A 26,769-nucleotide genomic window follows, 5' to 3' on the forward strand; every position below is an offset into this window, starting at 1 on the left:
ATGAAACCCTGTGGTACACCATATTCGAGGTTACTTCAGTTTGATTTACGAGGGGGTACCCAAAAGTAACCAGAATTGTATTGCTGTCAGCCGGCAGCGTGTAGTACACATTCCTGCCTCTAGGCGTATGTCGCGCAACCCATTGCGAGCCCAGTGACCCCAGTTCCGTTGTCCTAGTGCTTTCTGTTCGTTCGTAGTGACTGTTTTCGCTAACCCTGTTTTGTTCTTGTTTCGTTTTTTGTCATGGCAAGTTTAAGTGAACAACGTGCAGCTGTGTAATTTTGTTTTTTACTTGGTAAAAATGCTGCAGAAACTATTTTAATGTTGAATACAGCTTACAAAGATGATGCTATGGGGAAAACTCAGGTCTACGAGTGGTTCGCTCGATTTAAAAATGGCGACATGTCGATTGAAGACAAACCTCGTTCTGGACGTCCATCAACTTCTCGAACGGACGAAAATGTTGAGAAAATTCGTGAACTTGTGCTCACCGACCGTCGACAGATAATTGAGGAACTATCAGAGAGTAGTGGGTTAACTTGGAGCTCAGTTCAGCGAATTTTAACAGGAGATTTAGGACTAAAAAGGGTTGCTGCCAAATTTGTTCCTCGACTTCTGACTGACCATCAAAAGGCACATCGAGTTGAAACTTGCCGCCTTCTGAAAGAACATCTCGAAAATGATCCCGATTTTCTGGAAAAGGTAATTACTGGTGATGAGTCATGGTGCTATGGTTATGACCCAGAAACGAAGCAACAGTCAAGCCAATGGAAGTCGCCATCTTCACCTCGTCCAAAAAAATGTCGGCAAGTCAAATCAAACATCAAAACCATGTTGATTTGCTTTTTTGATGCTAAAGGCATTGTTCATTCTGAGTTTGTTCCTCCAGGTCAGACTGTCAACCAAACATTTTATTTGGAGATTTTAAGAAGATTGCGCAACAGTGTTCGCCAGAAAAGACCCGATTTGTGGCAGACTGGAGACTGGTTCTTCCACCACGACAACGCACCAGCACACACAGCCATCTCAGTTAGGCAGTTTTTAGCCAAAAACGGCATGGTTCCGCTGCCCCACGCACCTTACTCGCCTGACCTCGCTCCATGTGACTTTTTTTTATTTCCACACATGAAAAGAGAATTGAAAGGTCAACGATTTGACAGCGTTGAAGAGGTTAAGAAAAAAACGAAGGTCGAGCTTGCAGCCATTTCTAAAGATGACTACAAAAAATGTTTTGATCAATTGAAATACCGTTGGGACAAGTGTATTAGTTGTAATGGAGATTATTTTGAAGGAGATAAGGTCGTATTGTAAAAAATTTGATAATATATAATTTTTATAAAAAAATTCCGGTTTTTTTTTTTGGGTACCCCCTCGTATGTATGTGACCTTAATTCCAAAACTGAAGTATGAAATTGCAATATGGGGAGATGCATATTTTACAACACTAAAACCTGTAGTATTATTACAGAAAGTGTTTCAGCAAAGTAAAACAACTAGAATAAAAAAAAAAAAAAAACAATTCAAACATGTGTTCCTTTGTCGGAATAATTCAAGAATTGACCGCAAGATAGAACCAGATCACAGGCTGTCGCCTTGTGTCAAACCAAGTAATGGGGTTGTAAGTTGACATTCATACAATGTCAAACCATGTTGAGGTTATCTTATACCAAAATCAGATTTTAAGCTATTGAACTTTAAATTAAAATGTAGTCTTCTATAACTTAAATGAAAATGTTAAGAGAGTTTCGATTTGAACCACTTTGTTGAACATACTATGATGGGCTGCAAGCTCTCTAAATATTAACAAAATCAAAAGATTTTTTTGGAAATTATTTAAAAATTTGAAAACATTATTTAAAGTAGTTCATTTGTTTTGTCACGGCCAACCGCTGAGCGATCCTGTCCTTGCAAGTAGTCTGCCTTGCAGGTTGTTGGTGGTGGTTTGACTTTAAGCCGTCGATTCTCAGGTTAAATGTTAAGAGAGCTTTTTAGCCCTAACTTCACTTGGTAAAATAAGACATCTTTACTTTACTTTTGTGTGCTCCACCTAAAATTTAAGATTTCTCAGCTTACAAAGTGTACAAATAAGAAAGTACACTGCATAAAAATAAATAAATAAAGAAGAAACACATGATATCAAACTTTACAAAATGTAAGTTTTGACGTTGAAAAATGTTGATGTTGTTAATTTTCAAATAAAAATAATATAATATAATACAATTTTGAAATTTACTAGATAAGAATCTAAGGATTCAAGTGGAAAACAATGATTTTGTGAATATAAATTACCGTCCATATGGTTGTTTACATTTTAATAGGAGTCACAATTCCTTAGATTCAATTCATTTTGAGAGTTATTTTCACATGGTTTAATTTTGCTTATAGCTTTTGAGTTCATTTATATATTAAAGGAGAATGTGATCATCACCTTTGCGAGGATCTTATTAAACAGAATATGTCCAAAATTTCGTCTTTATGTACAACATTAGTGTACACAGAAGAAATATTGATAAGCGCGATTCCATTGGGGTTGAAGTTACAGATTTTCTGCTGCAGGCTTGGTGGGAGTGACAGTTAGTTGGTGGTTCTCTAGCCACACTTTAACTGTGTAAGTTAAATGACTGGAGAATGAAAAGCTGATAGAGATAGGATAGTTATTAGTTGACTATTTGTAGTATGAAAGTTTTGAGTTTAATCTATATACATAATTTAATACACTAAAATTTAAATTAAATTGTTCAGACCCATTATATAATTTATTATTGGATTTAGTTTTAGTTACTACTTGCCAGATCAATTTTGTGGTAAGAATAATTGATTATGTTTTATTTTTTATATTTGTATTTATACGTTAAGTGGCACACTTTTAAACTCCTATACTCTATAATTAAGATATCTTCATTTTCATTTTAAATTATGTGTAAGAGAGGAAATGGAAAAAGTATTTGCACATCACTATCTTATAAAGAGATTGACCTTAGCTTATTTTAATTTTAAATATTTCAAGATAGTGATATCACAAAGCAACGAGATCACAAATTGAAGGATATTCAATTTTTTTATGTAACCTCCTAGTAGCATAATCACTGCTTAACTGTGCTCCAGGTCTCGATGGAAGCACAAGTGCAATGGAGAGGGAGAAGCTGATCAATGAGTTCAACTCCAATCCAAACATCCATTTGTTCCTAGTTTCTACGCGTGCTGGTTCTCTGGGTATCAATCTAGTGGGAGCTAACCGGGTGGTGGTGCTGGATGCTAGCTGGAATCCTTGCCATGACACACAGGCTGTCTGTAGAGTCTACAGGTCAGTGAAAAAATTATCCAAACACCCATTTGTTCCTGGTATCTACGTGTGCGGGTTCTCTGGATATCAATCTAGTGGGAGCCAACCGGGAGGTGATGCTGGATGCTAGCTAGAGTCCTTGTCATGACACACAGGCTGTCTGTTTAGTCCACAGGTCCGTTACAGTATGATCCAAACATCCATTTGTTCCGGGTATCAAAGTGTGCAGGTTCTCTAGTTATCAATATAGTTTGAGCCAACTGGGTGGTGGTACTGGATGCTAGCTGGAATCCTTGTCATGACACACAGGCTGTCTGTTTAGTCCACAGGTCAGTTACAGTATGATCCAAACATCCATTTGTTCCGGGTATCAAAGTGTGCAGGTTCTCTAGTTATCAATATAGTTTGAGCCAACTGGGTGGTGGTACTGGATGCTAGCTGGAATCCTTGCCATGACACACAGGCTGTCTGTTTAGTCCACAGGTCAGTTACAGTATGATCCAAACATCCATTTGTTCCGGGTATCAAAGTGTGCAGGTTCTCTAGTTATCAATATAGTTTGAGCCAACTGGGTGGTGGTACTGGATGCTAGCTGGAATCCTTGTCATGACACACAGGCTGTCTGTTTAGTCCACAGGTCAGTTACAGTATGATCCAAACATCCATTTGTTCCGGGTATCAAAGTGTGCAGGTTCTCTAGTTATCAATATAGTTTGAGCCAACCGGGTGGTGGTACTGGATGCTAGGTTGAACCCTTGTCATGATACACACGCTGTCTGTTTAGTCCACAGGTCAGTTACAGTATGATCCAAACATCCATTTGTTCCGGGTATCAAAGTGTGCAGGTTCTCTAGTTATCAATATAGTTTGAGCCAACTGGGTGGTGGTACTGGATGCTAGCTAGAGTCCTTGTCATGACACACAGGCTGTCTGTTTAGTCCACAGGTCCGTTACAGTATGATCCAAACATCCATTTGTTCCGGGTATCAAAGTGTGCAGGTTCTCTAGTTATCAATATAGTTTGAGCCAACTGGGTGGTGGTACTGGATGCTAGCTGGAGTCCTTGTCATGATACACAGGCTGTCTGTTTAGTCCACAGGTCAGTTACAGTATGATCCAAACATCCATTTGTTCCAGGTATCTATGTTTGCTGGTTCTCTAGTTATCAATATAGTTTGAGCCAACCGGGTGGTGGTACTGGATGCTAGCTAGAACCCTTGTCATGACACACAGGCTTTCTGTAGGTCAGTTACAGTATGATCCAAACATTAGCGGTGACCTCTCAAAACTTTTAAAAGTTTCCAGTTTTCCAAATTGAAAACGTCATGATGGGGGAGGATGGGAGAGTAGAAAGAGAGCGAGGAATCACTGTACCCATTATGGAAATGACAGAAATATTTTTGTGACTTATTAGAGTGATATGGAAAGTAGATAATGCTCTCTGAAATTGTTTGTTGGTCTATACAAACATTTAAAACAATTGTTTATTCATAGTGCATTAAGATGTTTACTTTAACATGTATGTACAGACAAATATTTCATCTTGAAATGTATATGATTTTAAGTAAACCTGAAAATTTGTATAAAGTTTTACTTATGAAAGAAGTCGTTATAAAACATATGACTTAATTTTCAAATTACTTATCCTGAACCTGCATATACACATTGTTTTCTTAAGATCTTACTAATATTAGATATTATTTCAAGTATCATCATAATATATAAGTTCTTCAGTAATAAAGGCTTAAAATGATACAAAATCCCTAATTCACAATATTTACAAAATGAACATTAATTTTGTGTCACAAACTGATATGTATAGTTAGGATCATCTAACTAGTTTGTTGCATATTTTACAAACATACCTAGTTTTTTTTCTTTCCATTTTCCTGTGTACAAGTTGCACTAGAAAGAGAACAATTTCATTCTTTATGCCTGATAAAAGTTATAAGTTGTAACATTCTTTAATGTTAGCCTTTTAATTTTGCAAAGATATGTTCTTCAAAAATAACAAAGAAAATAATTGTTGTGCTAAAGTTAAATATTTATTCGTAAATTTCATGGGTTAAAGAATCTGGAGGTATCAGTAAAATCAGTAAACAATCAACACTAGCATCCATCAAAGGAACTACTTATGTCTAAATATAATTACAATGCATTGAAACAAGGAATGTCTGTTTCATCCCCTTCCCTGTCTATCTGAGGTGAAAGGGTTAAGTCTTGATCCGAGCTAAGTGGTGTTTTATTAATTTCATTTATCCCTGAATTCTTGATAAGATATTGCATGAATTTGTATCTAGTAAACATTAGAAAATATCCCAATAAATAAAAACTCTTAATTAACAAAATATTTTATAATTCTTTATGAATTGATCAAATTTATTTTATCTATTTTTTTTTTTTAAGGAATCAAGATTTATTCCAGATATTTGCCATCATTTAGTGATAAAAGAAATTAGTAACACTACATTTTGATATCTGTAATCTAATATCTTGCTCAGTTGGATAACTAACATAACACATAACTGCTATCTAGGTTAAAATAACCTAGATCATACCAGGGCACCATGATACCAAACAAGTTGTGTGTCAACACTATGCACACTATATCTAAAACATGCACATTTCATTTTTAAGTCTCTTTATTCGTACGTTGTATAAAGTTATACATGGAATATGATGTTATACAATCAAATTTATACTATGGTAACCATAGGCATGTGCAGGACTTCAGTAGTGGTGGTGCACCTTAGATGAATCGAGTTTTGTAATAAGTGATACATTTAGCCTTGTTTGATTTTTATAATAATTATAAACATTCGGTTTTTTGGATTGTTATACTCATTTTAGTACACAGAACAATATTAGTAGAAACACAGCGTAAGTTTTACCAATGTGTATTACAAATAAATTAAGATAAAGGTTAGAGATTATTATTTTGAAATTTAGAAAGCCAAAGTCAAGACCAAAGTAGTACATGTCTCTTAAACATCAAGTTTTACACGTTGATGTTTACATCACTTTACGAATTCATCGGACAGTCGAATGAAACATTGTTCGTAAATTTGTCAATTATATCACATGTTTTTACGTTAGCAGCCTGTTCTTATTCCACAAACGGAAACATTACAGTCTTGATGCATTTTAAATTTCATGACACTGAGTTTAGAGAAGACTCTTTCATTCGTGCAGCTAGTTAAAGGCATTGTGCAAAATTTATTACCAACAAAACTAAAATTTTCATAAGTTGAAACTTCAATAACTATTCAATCTATTCCAAAACACTTATGTAAAACAATTTGTATCTGTTTTCCCATGCCTCTTTGATTTTAACAGCTTAAATTCTGGCAATAGTACAGCAGAATTGGCATTGAATTGTTTAGCGTAAACCGAGTGAAGTCCTCATTTTCAAATTTGTAGCAGTCATTTAAGTTTAATCCCATAAATTTTCCTGTACAGAGATCACATTTTTGTTTCTTGATCAAATAGAGAATTAAGATTTTCTACAAGGCGATCCATAACATTGTGATAAGTAAAACATTCTCTATTTCTTTTTTTGCCTGTAGTAAGGGGAAGAAAAACAACTAGTGTCTTCTAATAGGACTGATACTTTTCTTTTCTGAACATTTGGAATTTTTACATTTAGTGTTTTACACATTTACTTAATTTTGATACAGATGTCCTCAAACTGTTCTTCGTTATTTCTCATTTCTACTAAAGCAAGAGCTAGGGTTTCAACATTATCAGCAGCTTGCAAAAGATCTATTGCAGAGGTTTATTCAGTTTCATGAAAGAAACAAAATTGTGGCAAAACAACAAATCAGGAAAATGTGATAGGCCTTTTATTATTATTTGATTATTCTAGATGAACTTAAAAAACTATACTGTGACTTCACAATGGTTTACTAGAAATCTCAAATTTGTTTTTTGGTATTTTGTTTCCTTTTAGTTAATTTTTCAGAATTGCCAACTGCAGTAGTCTAATTTCAACTGGCTTTATTGATTGACTAATTTCAGTTGACTAATCAGTTGATCCGCTAATTTAATGTATGATGCCTCGATTAAGTTCCTTTTGAAGAAATGGAGTTTCCTGATGTATAGTTTGCTTCATTGCAATTCATATGATGATCTTCGTACCATACTATTTTTTGATCTGATTAATCACTAAATTTCTCAAAAAATTAGATAGATAGTGTTATAAAATTTTATACATCACATTAGATACCTGATTTGCTGTGTAGGTACGGACAGCGCAAGCCCTGCTTTGTGTATCGACTGGTGACAGATAACTGTTTGGAGAAAAAGATCTACGATCGTCAGGTTAACAAGCAAGGAATGGCCGACCGTGTGGTGGACGAGTGTAACCCGGACGCCCACCTCAGTATCAAGGAAGTCACTAATCTTTGCTGGGACAATGAGGAGGACACAGATGCTAAGGACTTCTCTGACATCAAGGACAAGTACATCGATGTCGTCATGCAAAAATGTCTCGAGAAATACAGTAAATTTTTGTCCAAGGTAAGACACTAATTTTGCAGGTTTAAAAATGTTAATACTTCAGGTTTTTAGACATAAATATAGTTTTTTCCGTGTTAAAAATGAAAGCTTATATAATAAAGAGCTGAGTTTTCAACTAAAATGTTTTAGGAACCGTTCCAACACGAGTCACTGCTGGTAGACCGCAAGGATAAGAAATTATCACAGGCTGAGAAGAGACTAGCCAAGCGCAGCTACGAGTTGGAGAAGCAGGCTAATATCAACAACACGAGGCCCGTCTATGGTTACTACCCTGGGAATACTTCGGGTGTTGGCAGGTTAATTTTATTTATTTACTTATTCTCCTTTTTGTCTTTATGCATTACTTTAAATATTATGTCTGTTCAAGTTTGTTTTTAAAAAAACAGATAGGTTAGTCTGTAAGACTTAAAAAAATGTTAATGTTTTAATTTAAACAGTATTGTTCTCTTTTTGTTTATTTACAATACACATAAAATCAAATCTGTTGTTTATTTTATACTGAAGCTAATACTGCAAAATAGTCATGACTTATAGCTTCTGCTAGACAAAGCAATAATGTGGATGTGAGCATTATTCATATTGAGTAATTTGGAATGAATTGCAACATAGTAAAGATGATTATTTAATGAATACAAAAATAACATGCATTTGTTTTGTATACTGACAATTAAATTTTGAGGAATATAAAATAAGTACGACATGTATCATTTAAACTGTATTCCCGGTTTATTGATATTTTTATTGTTAATGTTAGGTGATAATTAAGAATTTTGTTTTGTTATTCCAAATTTTTTGTGTCCATCATACATAATTTCTGAGCTAGAATTACTAAAATTTGATGAGGCAACATTAAAATGCATTATCTGCTAATGTTGATTCACTATGATGTGGGAATGACTGCACAGACCGTTGTCATACTGACTGAGTAGGGTCATACATTTCACTGCATTCAAAAGATTTTAAAGGCATTATTAATTTTGTTTCACCTTAAAAACTGTTAATTTTATTAACTGGAATAATCTAAAGTAAATATGGTCTTTGAAGTTACAGTGTCTAGAAACATATGAACATTGCAGGGGGAACCCGTTGATGAAGCCAATGGCAAGTGTGCGGCCCATGCAGTCAGAACTAAACAATCAGTTGATACGAGACGCCACTAGTGGTCGCCCACGTCAGTGGATACCTGCTGAGGTCTGGCAGAAACAGGGCATGAGTGCTCAGGAGATGACACTGCCTCTGGGTAATGTTGATTAAGCTTGTGGTGATAAAACCATAGTTGATGATCATTTGTACTGCATTATAAACATCATTTTTAAGAAACAAAATACTCAAAGATGTCTCAATAGTACTATTTGATATGCTGAAAAAGTTAGGAAATACATAAAAAAAGAATGTTATAAGTAGTATAAGTAAATTTAAAATTAATTAGGTAAACATTCTTCTAGTTCTAATTCATTAAGTAAGTCACGAAGACGTTAAACAAACTGATTTTAATTAACCAATTGAATTGAATTAACTACCAAAATTTAATGAAATAAATAACTTAACTATTCAGCCTGTATTCAGAATTGTTTTCTCATGTCTCTTATAATTCAGCTGTATTTTTGGTGGTATAGTTATTTCAACAATGAATAATTAATTGTTTTATAATAGATGTGGTGATTCCGACCAACTCACCCGATCGGTCCTCCATCGTTTTGAAGGCTGGGCAGAAGGTGATGGTGTTGAAGTCACCTAAAGGCATTTACATGCAATTGGAGAATGGCAAGATCATTGCCATCAGGACTGCCTTCAAGGTCGGTGGTAAGGGAGATAAAAAGGGAGCAGCTGGAAAGGGAGAAGGCACTGAGGGTGGTGTTAAAAAAAGTAAGTTGAATGGATTCAGTATATCAGTTTTTATGGCATAATGATAATTACTAGTAGTGTGTGGAAATTAAATCTCAACTACACAGAATTTTCAATAAAGATTCGGATCTGAAAAGCAATCAATGGGATTCGATAATCGAATCTGTGAAGACTTGCTACGTCATTATCAGCTGATTGGCAGTACACAAGTTACTAAAATATTTTTATTGTATTTTGTGTTTAAAAAATTGTAAATAAAAAGTTTTATAATATAATATGACTACACACTTACTGTAAGGTAAGATTATTAAAATGTTACTGGTTTTCATTATACCTCAGCAGTAGACACCCTGATAGAGCGCATATTTAAACAATTACATTAATTATGAAGTAAAAAAAATTAGCAATCATCTGTTTGTTTACTGTCAATCAGGCAATGAATAAAAATAGAATATACAAACTGTAGTAAAAATATTATTTACCAAACAACAATAATCAATAAGAACTTACGAGCACTGATCAACCATGACAATAGATAGGTGAAGCAGTACAGAAGACTTGATTTGTTGTTTATTAGTTTGGCGTAAAATACATTTCCCCTGCTACCATGTTGCTGTAATTGAAGTTTTGAAGTGACATAGCAATTCTTGGCAGATTCAAGATTTGAATCTGAATCTTTATTGAGGATTCGGTGGATTTAAGGTTTAGCATTATTAAATTGTTTTTTTATTTTTTCTTTATTTTTTTTTTTTCAGAAAGAAAATATTTTCTTATGAAGTGAATAAATAATTACTTGTAAAATACCTATTAAAAAAAATAAAGTAACTTACCAGTGTGATTTCAGTATTTCAAAGAGACTGGTATTTTAGGTATAATCATGTGATCGAAATCATTAACCCTTTTTAACCCCGACGTTCGTATTATACAGACTTTATAAATATGTGTCAACTCCTGACGTACATATAGTGCGGACATGCACTTTTTATTATACTATGAATTGTAAAGCTTGTGTTATATTTACTTGCACAAAAATAGCAAAAAGGAAAAATTACAAGTCCTTTCAAAAACTTATCTTACTCAATTTGTGAATAAAGTAGGCCTATAATTTTTGTTTCATTAGAATAAGAATTAAATTTAACACAAAATAAACAGATATTTGTGTGTACATTTTTTTTTTAACTATTTGGTTTACATTAACCAACTTGAAATTTTAAAATTGTAATGTATATATATATATATATATATTCAAAAATACAAAGTTTTCATGCTATTATTTTGTTTTTTCCCATATCTTTGTGAACTAGATTTAATAAGAAGTAATACTAAAAAAGAATTAGCTTGAAAATAGCCTAGTTTTTTTACAGAACTCTTACATTTTCTCCAAAAATGGTTTGGGATAGTTGGTACATCAATATAATGATCGGGGTTAAAAGTGTAAAACTTACTACAAATTTCATTTCATTGTTCACTATTGTTTGAAAAGTCTTGAAATGATTAGTAAATGCAGTACCACTTCATATGCTTTTCTCACATTTAATACTTTAAACAAATTCCTGTACTTCCATATAAATCACTTTCAAAATCAGTATTTAATAACAGTTCCACTTCCATATCTATTAGGTTTCCTACCTCCATTAATATACTTTGGACATCATCTTATGAAATGAGGTTACTAGGCCATAATGCATTAATTTAAACAAACATTATAGTCAAACAAACAACACATAAATCTAAAAGCAGATTAGCCAATATAAAAAATGAATTTTTGCTGTTAAATTTAGTTCTTGAGAATACCTGCTAGAGAGCACATAAACCTTATGTGTTAGATTTTTAAAGAACTATGTGGATAGCTGTGTTGCTATTAGTAATATGAGCTGCATTTGTATGTTGGTATTTAGTCTTGAACTGCCAGTACGAGCCTAAGTCATATGTCTACCTCAATGGGTGAATAGAGGCTGAGTATGTTTTAAATTTTAGTTTTAAATATTAATATACTGGTAGCTTGGAGATAAGGCTATTGAATGAAAGATATTAGGTTCATGTATTGTTGTTTGCTAGGTAAGAAGTAATGTTTGTGCACTCATAACGCATACCTGAGGTTCACTTTTGAGGGTCGTTACTATAGTTTTAACATCTAAAACTACATTCTCATTTAATGTGCTAAAGAATTACAATTACAATAGATCAAGAGATTGCGAGTGACAAAGAATGAAATGTAACTATTTGTAACCAATTTGCGTTTACATGATTGTAAGAAGTATTTTTTCAATAAAAAAAGTTAAGTCGTCTAATGTACATTACATTGTAAATTAATAATATGGTAGTCTTAATTTTTGAAATCATCATCATGATCTAATACAAGCAAATACAGCTTTAATTATACATAATAATATATTCAAAAGAATGTATAACTAATATTGATAGAAGAAACAATTTCTTCAATAAGGCTGTAAAAATTAATTAAATAAGTAGCCACATCAGGTAGTGATAATTATGCAGACTTTAATATTCTTTTGCATATACTCCACAGTCAATTCAGTTATTTGTCTGTTTGTTTGGTAGTGGTGGTGCAGCCAACGAGACAGAGGGCACCGGCAAGTCTGTTACCACTTAGAAATAACTCCAACATCTCCATCATCCCACGAGGGAGTGGAGGGACGGGTCCTCGAGGACCCAACAAGCCACTCATGCGGCTGCTGGGAGCAAACCGTGGTGGCAACAAGCAGCCGGTTGCTGCAACCAAACCTTACTTTGGCGAGGGTTCAGCTCACCCCCCTGTCACAGTAAGTTACACCAGTAGAAAACTATTTTTGACAAAATGTATTTGTGTGTGTTTTGGCAAAAAGTAAAAAAGAATCCAAATATTTTCAAAATTGCATTTCTTTTAGGTGACGGTTACAAAGAAGAGAGTGGTGAGTGGAAATCATCAACAGCAGCCGTCCACGAGTACAGCGCAGGTAGAGATCCGTAGAGAACCGAAGCAGGTTACAGTGACACCGATCCCACCTCCGAGTCCCAAGACTACTGAAGTGACGCCTACCACATCCGTATCTATGGAGAAAGTGGAACCAAGCGAAAGTGAAGTGTCACAGATAACAGCCCCAGCGTTATCCAGCACGGACACCGAGTCACCTGCCGTGGATAGGACTGATGAGGTACAATTCCCAGTTGAAATTAAACCTGTTAAAGCAGTTCCCTCTTCTGACACACTTAAAGAAAAGGAAGTGGATAAGGATGACAAAACACCACTGGAATCTGAAGATACTGTAGTAGCAGAAAAGGAGGATAAAAAACTACCTGTATCGCCACAATCTTTAATAAAAGAATCACTGTCAAGTAAAATATCAATTGAAGAGCGGGCAAAAATGGAGCCAAGTCTGCAGCCTGTAGTGTCATTAAAAAACTACAGGCATCTTGCTTTTCAAAGTAACAAAACTGTAGTTTTAGCGGAGGGGATGGGAAAGAGTAAAGAGAGCTCTGCTTCAAAAGTCTGTGTCAACCCCTTACCTTTCAAGACTGGATCATCACTGTCAATAAGTCCAGTAATAAGTAAATCATCCAAGTCCAAATCCAGATCCATTGAACTTCCTTCTGTATCCAGCTCTTTATCAATACAGCCAGTCAAACTTCCACCATCCACTTCTGTCAATCTTGTCAAACCTCATTCATCTTTCTCTGTAACCCCGGTCACGGAAGTGGAAAGAAACTCAGAAATACCCAAGGAACCATCAATGTCAATCACTAGGATCACAGAAAAAAACTCCTCAAGTGTTCCCCCTTCAGCTGTCACTGTCCCTATTTCTACTGTCACACCTGTTGAACCCTTAAGTAAATCAAAATCTGAGTCTTCTACATCTCAAGGTACATCAGAAAATCAACCCACCCCTTCTGTGAATATTTTTCCAGTGAATGAAGCACAGAAATCAAGTATAACTGTTCAACCTTCTTCTACATCATCCCAAATGAGTGCTTTCAATCCAGCAATAGATTTAAGTTTCAGACCGGACTTTCAACAACAGTTACCTGGGGCTCGAACTGATTTCTATCCAGGATTTCCACGTCCACCTCTGGGATTTCCAACTGGAAACTTTTTTCCACCTAGAAAAGATGCATCAGGAAAAGATTTGCCAGCTAGTTTGCCACAGTTCTCTGCTTTTGATGCTGCAAACTATATAGGCCCAAATCCGTTCTCAGCAGCAGCTGCAAGCCCAAACTTTCCTTCAGTTAGTGCTCCGAGACCAAACAATCCCTTCTCCCCAGCTGCAGGAATGGTGCAGCCTACTCCTCAAACACCATTTGAGACTGACTTCTCACGAATGTATTCTGCTTTCCACAGGCCAGAACCTCAGCAAGTCTCTGCTCCTGGCTTCTCTGCCCAGGCACCCCAGTTCAACCCTTACTCGTACAATCCATTCTTGATGCATGCAGGATTCCCCCTACCGAGCACAAATTCCCAACCCAATTCCACACCAAACCCTCCCAATCCTCCTTCATCTCAGTAAATTTCCTTGTAGGGCACGTCAGTACAGTTATTTCACAATAGTCTAGATTATGTAGTATAGACTGTGCTATATTATGTAATTGGTGTTTACTTGTAGAATCTGTATTAGATCTGTTCTCTTTGTAGAGATATTTAATAGAGTAAAACTATTCTCTTAGCCTGTGGATGTTAAATATTATCCCTGTACAACATGGACAGATTTATATGTGATTTTGTACATATTTTATATAAAGTTAGTATTTAGTAGCTTTGTAAGTACTTTCATCCCTGTCAATTTATTTAGTCTGCTGTAAACAAATGGTTGAAATTGGTGATAGTATTTTAACAAAAAGAGCTTAAAAAGTGAAAAATTGGGGAAAATGTACATATCTAGTTTTTGTCATGTTTTGTTACAAGATATTAATTAACATTTAACTTAGTTATTAGTTAACAGATAACATATAATGGTTGTCAATTTTAATTACTCCATATTTTGAACACTATGGTATTCCAAATTTAACCGTCCATAATATGGCATGGAACTATTGGTTACTAGCTGTGTCATCATTTCATAACATTTAATAATAAAACATTACTAAAATATTATCAACTTGGTTTAAAAGTTTAAACAAGTGATTATTTCATTCACAATTTTATTTTCTAATTTAATGGTTATTACTGTACTATTGAAGAGTAAACATTAGCCATACTCAATTTATTAGTACAGATTATGCTTACGAAATTAATGTTCTTGATAATTTATTTTCATACCAATGTTAGATTTTGGCAACATGTATCAAAATATCAAGCTTGGTAGTTAAAATCAAAACAATATTGCAAAAGTGTTGTTTATTACTAGTCCTCAGCACCTAATAAGGAAATTAAATTCTTGGTTACAATATCTCAAAATGCACTTTGATAGAATGACATTCACTACTGATAATAAGACAGTTTTAGATGTGCTCTATGTAGATATTTCGGCTGAGGGAGTAGCTACTTTCCTTTTACCATAATTATTTACATTACAAATTGTTCATATTATATAATTTCTTTATATTATTTTAGTATATTACGTTTATTCTCACATTTTTCAATACCCTGTCAGTCAAGTGTGTTCAGTTACTAAATATAATACCTAAATTATTAAAATGTTAAATAATAGTAAATTGAATTTGTTAAATATTAAGAGAGATTAGATAAGACGGAAGAGGGGTCTTCTTTGATTAAATTGAAAGGTAAACCCTTTTCTTCTTGAGTGGAAGTACTAGAGTAGAACAAAGGTGGAATATTTCGTGTTTACTGAACACTTTCTACTAGAGGAATCTGTTGTTGCTTCAAATGTAGGAAACAGTGATCTTTTGAAACATCAAAGAGACCTTATGAACAAGTGTTGCAGAGGCAAATAAGTTGAACTTTTACTGATTTCTATTTTGCACACTTATTTGTACTAACTTTACACAAAGTATTTACAGGCACAGTGAATGTTTTCAGTTCAAACCTGCATAGGATGATGGGAGAGGAGGTTATAAAAAAGAATATGTTTTATATTTTGTTGGAGTTAGATAACTCTCTGGCCATTAATATTGTTGTTGATAATTGTTGTTTTAAGACGGTGCAATGATTTCTTGTTTAGATAATTTAAAAGTCATAGTTCTTAAAAAAACTAATCATAAAAAAATCATAGTTCTTTAAAAGTCATAGTTAACTTCATTGAAGACTGAAATTAGAAAAACTGTTATCACTCCATGAGGAATCAGAAGCATTTTAAAAGTAAGGAATTTAAGCCAACTTGTAAACAGTTCAAAATAAAAATGTAAAGTTTTGTACAGTGTGTACAAGAGTTATAGCTTCCGGAAATTAACATGTTTTAATGTTATACAACTTTAAGAATTCGTATATTTTGAATAAAATATAATTTTTTTAATTGCCTGTTTTCTAAAAATAAAAAATATGAAAGAAATAATTTTTCATACATAAAAATATCATTCTCTCCAGTCACCCTTCATGTACATATTGAAAAAAGAGATATCTTTATCTTCAACCTTTTTTCTTTCCGCCTGATTGTAATATGTTACTACATTCTTCTCCAAATATCTACCACCTTTCATTGAATAACCAAAATAATTTTTCTATTTTTCCTGTCTTCTAAAAAGGTATCTTAAAGGTGTGATCAAACTTTGGTTTTTATTCAAATAGAAAAAAATTACTGGTGGTATAAAAGAAATGATTCCACTTCCCGAGGCTGCCAAGAAATTTAAGTAGTTTGATTGTTTTTGACATTAAGTTAACATTCTATAAGAACAATAGCAGAAGTCCGTATAAAGTTCATACTAAATAAGCTTAGTCTTCACTTATGTTGTATTTCATAGTACTTACTAGTGTCATTTAATATGACTTGTTCTGCTATTCGTTATTGGAATAATTATTAGATTTGTACCTAAAGTGTTGTATACTATCCATGTAATTGTCCCCATTATGAATTAGTATTGTTGGTCTAAGAAAAAAATACAAAATTATTTTAAAATTTTGGCTAATTAGATTTGATATGAAACTTTGATATTAGCCCAGAAACAAATAACTAAATTATTTAATTTTTGCTTACTCTACCCTGAATTTTAAAAGACTAAACCTGTATGCCCAGAAAATGTAGTTAATGTGAAAATAAAATATTTTAATTAAAAATTAGTAAATGAAACACATCAAAATAAGTCCCATAAACATTTTTTTACTAATAACTTTCACCCGTAATTTTGTTTGCTCTTGTCATAAGAAAAAATCATTCTTGTTTTCCTCTTACTGTCTTAAAACTACTTGAATCTCCTCTAACAATTTTTTATATTTAATTGATTATTATTTTAATACTACAAAAATGTTTAATATATCTTCTATAATTGACTGTTTTATAACTGCCAATTGACCATGACAAATTTCTTAACAATATTGTCACTGGTGATGAAACACAGATTACATCAGTATTGAATAAAACAATCATTGGAGTGGGGTCAATTCTCACCACCATGAAAACCGCCCCAGTTTCTTGTACCTAGATATAATTGCTTAAATGCAAAAGGTAAATTAAGTTGAAAATATTTAGAAAAAGAGTTGTTCTTTCTAATGTATATAATTTAAAAAGACTGTAAAGTTATGTGTTAAATTTATTAACGCAACTTACTTTCCAAACTGTCATTGTAGAACAAACCATCATAGAGAAGGGGAGTGCTAAATATCTACTAGACAGAAGGATACAGACTTACAGCAGAGTACACAATTATAGAACATGCACAATTTAAATGGGTTTAATATACTTGTTACCTGTTACTATTAAATATAATATAAAGTATTTTAGGTGTACCTGTCCCTTTTTTATTAAGTTAAACGGTTTATATTGTTATAGCATATTTTTTAACTTGAAAGAAGGAAATTTTGAATTTACTTTGTTTTCTTATTCATGGTTTCGTCAGATATTTTTATCCCATTTAATTTTTACTTATATTATGTTATAAAAATTGTAATGTTTTACTTTTCCAGTTTTATTTATTTTGTTGATTTAATTATCTTTATTTGTGTTTATAATTTTTGTTTGTTCTGTTTACAGTTTTGATGTGGTGAACAAAGACTACCTTATTGGATCGTAATTTGGTATGGCCTATTTTTCCATTCGAGAATCATTTATATAATCTCCACCAAGCACTTTTATTGTAATAGATATAAATTGTGAAGGTAATTTTACATTTAAGTCCAGTCCTAGAGATATGCTTTTACTAAAATAATGTTTTGAAACAGTTTTAAGTAATGACTTAAAACAGTGAACAATGTTTTGGTGTTTAAGTCATTAAGTGAAAACGTGTTTACATTTTAGTTTAAGTTAAAATTGTTACAAGTAAATAAGCCACACAGTGTTTCTTTATGGTTTGAGATAATCCATACCAGATGTCATTAGACAAGAAAATCAAATGCTCATGAAATATCTACTTAAAAGTTCTCTAACAATTACTAATTGGATTGTACTGTATAATAAATATGTTCGATTGTCAAAAAATGGTTGTCAGCATTTAGTTTCAGGCATTTTCCTTAATTTTTTAACCCCTTAAAGGTTTTTTGCCAACTTAATATAACACATAATTTTGGCATTAGAAAGGTTGATGCGCTTAACCATTATGATTAATCCATTAACCATTAATGTTAATTTGTTCTCTGCCTGATGATAAAACTTAAATTAAATACAATCAATTCCTAGATTATATTTTGACAATCTGCACTCATTTTTCCATAGTTACATACTAAATTTTAATAATTTTTAAAATTTGTACTCTAGATTATAAAAAATTTACATCTTAATTAACCGTCTTTCTATTAAGAAGAAAGAAAGAAGGTTGAATTAACAATTATGACATACAAAAAAATATTGCAAGTTCAAAATAAATCATTTATTCAGTTAAAGTTAACTTTCGGGGCCCTGGGCTAACTTATACCTTGTTTTAAAATTCTCAGGCACTTAACATAGATATTTTGTAGTCTATTGTTGATTTTACATGGAATTAATAGTTAGGATTACTAATGTTAGCATGTTTTGAACTATTATATTTTTGCTAGAATTCTGTGATGAATGCATTAATCCTTTTAAACTACTGGCTATGCCTTCTTAATATTACAAATTTTCTTGATCTAGATATATGTTTAAACTGAACAATAATAAAACATAAACCTCATAAACACAGATTATTTTGTAAACATTGTATAAAAATAATTATAGTTATCTCCGCTTAATCCACATACCTGTAAAACTAACTAAAGTCAAGTTACATAAACATGATTGGCAAAATAGTCAAATATATTTTCCGATAGACCAAATTCAAAACAGTTGTAATATTCTATTTTCAGTTATGAGATATATTTATTCTATAATATTAATAATGAATAACTTGTTTCATGCCATTAAAGTTAGTAGCCTTTACAGATATATAATGATTGCATAAACATGCTTACAAAATAATAAACAGCAGTGTAACATGTCAACAAGTTTATACTTAAATAACTGAATGACAAAACAAGTTTCGTTGTTAAAAATTTAATCATCTGTTAAGGGGTTAAAAAATGGAAAATTTGAACTTTATGCTGAACATGGCCTGTTGTTAATATTTTTAGTTACAGACAAGACTAACATGATAAGGAAATCTTGGCTCCTATTTTAAACTCAATTCCAAGGTACAACAGTATTATATTAATATGTAATTGTAAATTGTCAAAGTTACTTAACCTTTAGTTCTTTTTTATCCAACAAGGATTGAATACATTTTAAAAGTCTATAATTAACTGTTGTGGTAATTTGTCACAAATTTGCAGTTATTTAGAGAAAAAAATCATAAAATTATAATCTCTAAAATGCTAGGATTGCTATATTATGTGCTGATTCAGAACATTCAAAATATTTGATTGTAAAACTAACATGAGGGATCATTATGAATTTGTTCACAAATTAACAACTTTAAAATGGAACCGTAAGCATCCAATAACAATTTTTTAATTTTGTATTTAAAACACTCACCAAGTTTATATATTTGTCTACTCCGAGTATATAAAAACATACTTATAACTAGATTTAATTATGTTTATCTGAGCTATTTTAAAAGTACAATCAATTTAATAAATTACTAGTAATTGGTGTTATTACTGTAATTGTCTTGTATTGTGTAAAATTAATAGGAATTAGATTAATTTAATGAAATTGTTATTTGTACGTTTAAACAAAAATAACATAACAAGTTCATATTGCAAGAGTTTTATAAGGGAGAAGATTCTGAACTTCAAGAAATGATGACAGTTAATAATCATTTATGTTAGTTCAAAGTAATCAATAATCCTTATTAATCACCAAAAAAAATAATAGACATGGAGGATTCTTGCATAGAACAATAAAAATTGAAAAGTGGTGAAAATCTACATAAGAAGGGTGAAGTTTTTTAAATAAATTTTTATTACTGGTAATAAAATAAAAGTTCAGTAAATTAACATGAATTCATTCAAATTACGGCACATACATGACATAAATGTTTAATATTCTAAAAGTCACAGATAAAATTATTTTTATATATGCTTTATCATTAAAGTACTTGAATACAATAATTATTCGGTGTTATAAAAATGTCTACATTTTGATATCTCAAAATTAATCTAAATAAAAATATGAAATTTAAGGTATGCCAATATTTTTGGTCATAAAAATTAATAAATTAATTTATCATTTTATAAATTTAAAAATTGTATTTTTATTTTTTCAACAAATGAATTGGCTCCTTCATAAACAATTTACTATACTGTAAAACTTTGCTAATCCTGTATATCTAACCTATATCAGAAATATGATAAATTCAGTATGGTGATTTTTACTTTAACAAATTAAAAGAATACATTTTTTTACATTTAGTAATTTTTGTGTTGAACTGGTTTCTGTGAAGGAAGTAAACTATGTATGGTGTCCAACACTGCTTAATCATGTATTAGTTAATACATTTGTACACAGCTCAGAGTGTTTTGGCCTATAGATGATACACAATGAATTGGTTCAATAGTTCAGTGTTACTTACAAATGTGGTCTAATTAATAATAATAATTATTCTCAGTTTTCATAATTTTTGATAGCTATGTCTGTTGACTCAAATTAATTCTTCAACAGTCTAAACTCAATGGTTTCTATGAAGTTGCTCACATAAAATAACAGAAATTATAGAGTCCGGTTACAACGTTTACATTGAACCAGTGTACCTCTTGTAGCATTGAAGGCTTTTAAAAGTATTAATATTAAAAAAGTATAAAGTATAATATTAATTTCCCACCTCTATTTTCGTTTTAAACTTAATAATTAGTACAACTTTTTAATTTATGTAATAGGTTCATACAAAATGTAACTGTGAAGTTTTTATCGGTTTTAATTAATCCATCACAATTACATTTTGAACTAGTTTTAAAATCGGTCCAAGACAACTAATTTTAATGTGTTCTTATTTGTGGTTATTTGTGGACTTAATGTATAAATTTCCTTGTGTAATGCACAAGCCATCCATAAAATTAAATGGGAGAGGAAGTTCTCACAGATGTTTTAAAAGCAGACGTGTTATAATTGATATTTTTGGGATCCATGTAATAATAGTGAATTTATTTTTAATGACTTTTGTATAATATTCTAGTGTAGTAATTTTGTTTATATCTATTTTTAATGTAATTGTTATGATTGGCGATGTCTATGTTGGTAAGTGAATTTGTGTTGTGTATTATAATCATTCTCTACGGTTGAGCTTTTATGTTGTGAGAAAAGAGTTTATATTTATTGATTTTGTTCCTGAGATATGTACAGATAAATATTTTTAATTTCTACATATTGTAAATAGAGTTAACTTTTTCGTACTATAATCGATCTTTGTTATATCTAATTTTAGTTAAAAAATAATTAGAGTAGAGTACTTATGTAGTGTCGTTTTGACACGTAAATCGAAAATGTGCATTTTATTTTTTAGTATTGTAGTTGTATAAGTCCATATACACTCCAAATATGACAGTAATTTTGGTGATAAGTTGTAAAACTTGTATGAAGTAAAAACAATTGCCCTTGTAAGTATAACTAAAAATTTAAACTTTTTTGCAGAATGGAAGAAACATATATATAGTTTACTCTGAACACTTTATAAACTAAACAAAATACAAGTAGTGTTAAGTAATCAAGCATTTCAGTGACTTTAATTCATCTACAACGTTGGCTCCATCTATTTTCTCTTCCATTTATCATTATCTTTTTTATTCACCTCAATGAGGGAAAGTCCATAAAATCTTGAGTGTGACTTGTAATTAAAAATTTGATTCAAAACATCAAAATCATATTGTTCCTCAATATACTGATTTATGATTTCTAGATTAAAAGGAACTCATTATTGATTTTTTTGCATTACAATTACATTAGTACATTTTATTTTTTGTAAACAATTACATTTGTTACTTTTTATTTCAAGACATATTTAGTATTTTTCAAGTTAAAATTAAAAAATACAGTTTTACATTTATTAATTACCTTTAAGTAAACAAATATTTTACAGCTGTGTTGCCATTCTTTAAAGAAACATCTGTAACATACTTAATATTTATTAGTTTTCTAATTTGAGGCATGCTTTATTTACAACTTATATTTATTTAAGTATACATTTATTTCTACAAAATACTTTTTGTGGAATGTGATGATTGATTAAATAACATTTTAATTAAAATTATGACATGTTTGGTTTAAATTTTGCACCAGAATACTCCTCTTATGGAAGATGAGTAATATGGTCTTCAGTATGAGCACAAACTTGCTGCCAGATCTGAGGCAATGGTCTGATACATTATGCTACTTGTTATTGTTTACACCTTGTTTGTATTAATTTGGATATTGATACAGCTAACTATGCATTCATTCATAGGATAATGTATTTATGAAAATGGCCACCATTCAAATCTTTATTATTGATATACATAAATGTGTTGTATATTGTTCTAATAACAATAATACTACTGAATTACAGTGCAATGTTTAAACAATTTCAATAACTGTTATAAATAAAAGTATTGTACTGTAATAATTTAAGAGTTTTATATAATGGTAACATTAAATCTGTCTGTGGAATGTGTTTACATAAGTAAAAAATTCTGTAATCGGTTTAGTACAGCATCTATCATCCTTGCAGTAAAATGTAACAACAAATTCTATATAAAGAAACTTGCACTTTTAAGTTATACAAGTTTAGTATGTTATTGAACTGATTTCAGATATCAAGTTTAAGTAAGTGTTAATATGTCATCTTGATTGAAAACAATAAGCAACATTCCTTCTGACATAATCTTTGAATACACTTTTAATATCATAACACAAGACAAGTGGTTTAAAATTTTAAACTATTTTTTTGCAAGAAAGTTTCCTTATAAAATGTAAGCATCAAAAGCTCTTTAAATACATAACTCTATGATACAGGAGGTATGAATCAGCGGTCTGTATAGTATAGCTTTACCAATATAGCCAATATTGTATATGTATGACCTCATTAGAGTCATAGAATACAATATGTATTGTATAAATAAAGCTTGATATTTAAATGTTTTAATAACGAATGTAACACAGATGATTGAACGTAATACATTACCATATCTAATGCTAATGGACATTGATAGTCAATGTGTTTGATAAAAAGCCTTTTTTTTAAACTAATCAAATTTATCCAGTTCATTTTCAGTGCAATACTTTACTTTAATTTCTTACATTATAATCATACCCACACAATGAATAAAACAGTAACTAAATGTGGAGATTGGTTATCAGATATCAGTAAAATAATTTGCAAAACAGCTGCACCAGCTGGATGCAGCTGTACTATATAGAGGCAGTACAAGAGAAAATTTAGGTATACTAGATAGACAGTTCACACTAGCTACTGGGTTGGTTATAAACAACCAGAGTTTTTCCCTTCCAAAAGAAATAACGGATGACGTCGCATATTTTGCACTGGGTGGGAGATTGGATTGACATTTTTCACTAAACATACTGGTGTATCAACAGTTCTCAAACTGACCTCAATCTGGTCTCGTTGGAGAGGGGAGCAAAACGGTAGTGTAGCCATCATGTCATTGCACTGGGTGGGAGATTGGATTGACATTTTTCACTAAACATACTGGTGTATCAACAGTTCTCAAACTGACCTCAATCTGGTCTCGTTGGAGAGGGGAGCAAAACGGTAATGTAGCCATCATGTCATTGCACTGGGTGGGAGATTGGATTGACATTTTTCACTAAACATACTGGTGTATCAACAGTTCTCAAACTGACCTCAATCTGGTCTCGTTGGAGAGGGGAGCAAAACGGTAGTGTAGCCATCATGTCATTGCACTGGGTGGGAGATTGGATTGACATTTTTCACTAAACATACTGGTGTATCAACAGTTCTCAAACTGACCTCAATCTGGTCTCGTTGGAGAGGGGAGCAAAACGGTAGTGTAGCCATCATGTCATTGCACTGGGTGGGAGATTGGATTGACATTTTTCACTAAACATACTGGTGTATCAACAGTTCTCAAACTGACCTCAATCTGGTCTCGTTGGAGAGGGGAGCAAAACGGTAATGTAGCCATCATGTCAAAAAAAAGCCTTCCAGCTGTGAGAGTTTCAGTACACTTACTTTCTGGATATGCCTCGTACTATTACAAGTCATGTCATTGATTCCACTCGTCATTCTTCGTACTGAGGGTCATTCATAATATGATTAGCACTAAAATGGTTAACATTTATTTGATCAAAACCTTGTTTCTATATTTTTCAAATCGTTTCGTTGTATATTATCTTCAAGGGTGAATATACATTTAACTATCCATTCTAACAAAACTTTCTACATTATTGTTATTAGTACAGTGTAATTGTTTTTGCTTTGAATAAACAATAATAAACGATTATTCAATCGCATAGTAAATTATAATAATATAATTAATTGGCAGTTATTAGTATTATTAATTGGTGTAGAAACTTAAATACAAATCTAACTACTTACTTGAGATATTTTTATGACACATTAAATTATCTATGCAAAGCTCGATGTCATTAACATTCTACGTAATAGACACGTAATTACCTACCATATTGTACAAAATTCGAATAAACTGCCTTGTTATTTATTCAATTATACTTCCAATGGGCAGATATTCACTTACTTTTTTATGTTTTGATTAAAACACAGTTTTTTAAAGCATACTAGTGGTTGAATAAGAATGTGGAAATAGTTTTGTTTTCCCAGAAATTTTTGGAAATGCTTTAAGTGCTACATAAATAATACTCATAATTTTTTAAGAACAGTGTTTTATCTCTTGTCAAAATAGACTTATAAAGCTTGTTCAGCAATAAACGAAATTTTATTTTTATTGTTCCAAACTTAAGTTTAAGACAACAATTGATATTTTTGATCTACTTACGGTAAATATTAAATTAGTTATAGTGTGAGGTAAGATCAGTAAGTTTAGTCTTACAGTGTTATTTTACTTAGTGCTAGTGAAAGAAGCAAAGTAAATAATTATTGACAGTGCACTTTATCATGTATTTTTTTAAATATGTAAACAAATAATTTTATTCATTCAGTATAATGCAACACTTAAATATTTTTTATAGCACTATAAAACATTAGAGTGAGCATGGATCAAGGTAAGCTTTCCAGGACCAATACTTAACACATGAGTTTTGCTTTATCAATTCTTTCAAGCATGGAATTAAAATTTCTAAGATTTTTCTTTCAGATTATAAATCACGAAGAATATAAACAATACCAAAAACCCAGAATGTAGAAAACTATTTTTAGTTTTTGGCCAAATATTTAACAGTATTATTGTGTTCTGTATTTATAAATGGGTTCTAATGTTTGTTTTAATCACTTAACTTGTGTTATATGAATAAATTTCATAAAATGGGTATATATTTTTATTAAATAAAAGTTATTAAGTCTTGGTTTTTGTGTTCAGCTCGCTTTACAAAATTAGTATAAGTATTAATTTATTAAAATATTTTTGATAGGTAAAACTATATAAAAGCATGAATTAAAGGTACATTAAATATAATATTTATGCTTTATTTTTCTAAGTAGGTAACGCTTTAATTACACTTTAAAAGTTGAGTTACTTCACTGTTTTATGTTTGTAAACTTATGGCTTTTCTTGAATGCAGCTTGTTGTTTGGAGTGTATGTGTATAAAATTTGAGTTCTATGAATTTATTGTCTTATGATGTTTATAAAACATATAATCTTATTTTTTAATTAAGTGTACAAACAATGTTTCAAAATTCCATGAAAGTAACATCTTTGTTTTAGACGTAAAATTTTGTATTTATTTTATTGTAGGGACATGTGAACTCTACGTTATACGTTAATATATTAATGTGGATATTTATGATACACTGAGTATAAATAGATGTCAATTCTGTGATTAAACCAGTCACAGTGTTACATTGTCTTGGTGCAAATTAAAATAGGACTCTGAAATATAACTGTCTTTTATTGAAATAATCCTTGTTTTTTTTCTTATATGAAATTAGAATTAATGAAGACTATGGCAGAGTTTTAGTCAATAATGTTTTAGGAATTATTATTTTAACACTGGTTCTGGGAATTGTAGTTCTAGAGGTAAATTTTGTTTTAGCTCAGTTAAATATATTACATTAAATTAAAGTTTCTTACATCATTTCAATAAACATAATAAAGCAAGGAAAATTGTATGATATAAATTTAAGTACATACAGTTAACGTACATAAGTTAGTATAGTAGAGTGACCACCAACACTTGACTCAACAATTGACTGGGAACAATATGACTATTAAAAAGCTTCACATGCCAATGTTTTAATCTAATGTGACAAGAATGGTTTCTACCTGGCAGGGGTGGATTAGCATCATTGTAGGCCCTCGGTTAGAAACGAATGTGGAGGCCTTGTTTGTCTTGTGAATGTTACCAGTCCACTGAGTATACAGGGTGGAAAAAAAGTATGGAAACGCTTTCACTAATTTTGTATGGCTTCACTTATACAAATTAAATTTTGTACATCACCACTTGTATTAAGAACCTAGTTTTTGAGACCAGTGGGGACATTTTAT

The 26,769-nt window shown here is 31.4% G+C and overlaps 1 protein-coding gene across 1 annotated transcript in view; it reads left to right on the top strand.

The window, feature by feature from the left end:
* Window positions 1-26,162, top strand: part of LOC124362655 — a 72,908-nt gene extending 46,746 nt beyond the window's left edge. The window contains 8 exon segments of the mRNA XM_046817350.1: window positions 3,106-3,304; window positions 7,525-7,801; window positions 7,931-8,097; window positions 8,878-9,041; window positions 9,455-9,667; window positions 12,209-12,429; window positions 12,535-12,801; window positions 17,722-26,162. Coding sequence (XP_046673306.1) covers window positions 3,106-3,304; window positions 7,525-7,801; window positions 7,931-8,097; window positions 8,878-9,041; window positions 9,455-9,667; window positions 12,209-12,429; window positions 12,535-12,801; window positions 17,722-17,727 — 1,514 coding nt within the window. The 3' untranslated portion in view covers window positions 17,728-26,162.
* The last annotated feature ends 607 nt before the right edge of the window (window positions 26,163-26,769 follow it).

Source organism: Homalodisca vitripennis, chromosome 1 (assembly GCF_021130785.1).
Source record: "Homalodisca vitripennis isolate AUS2020 chromosome 1, UT_GWSS_2.1, whole genome shotgun sequence".
In the NCBI taxonomy this organism is placed as follows: Eukaryota; Metazoa; Arthropoda; class Insecta; order Hemiptera; family Cicadellidae; genus Homalodisca; species Homalodisca vitripennis.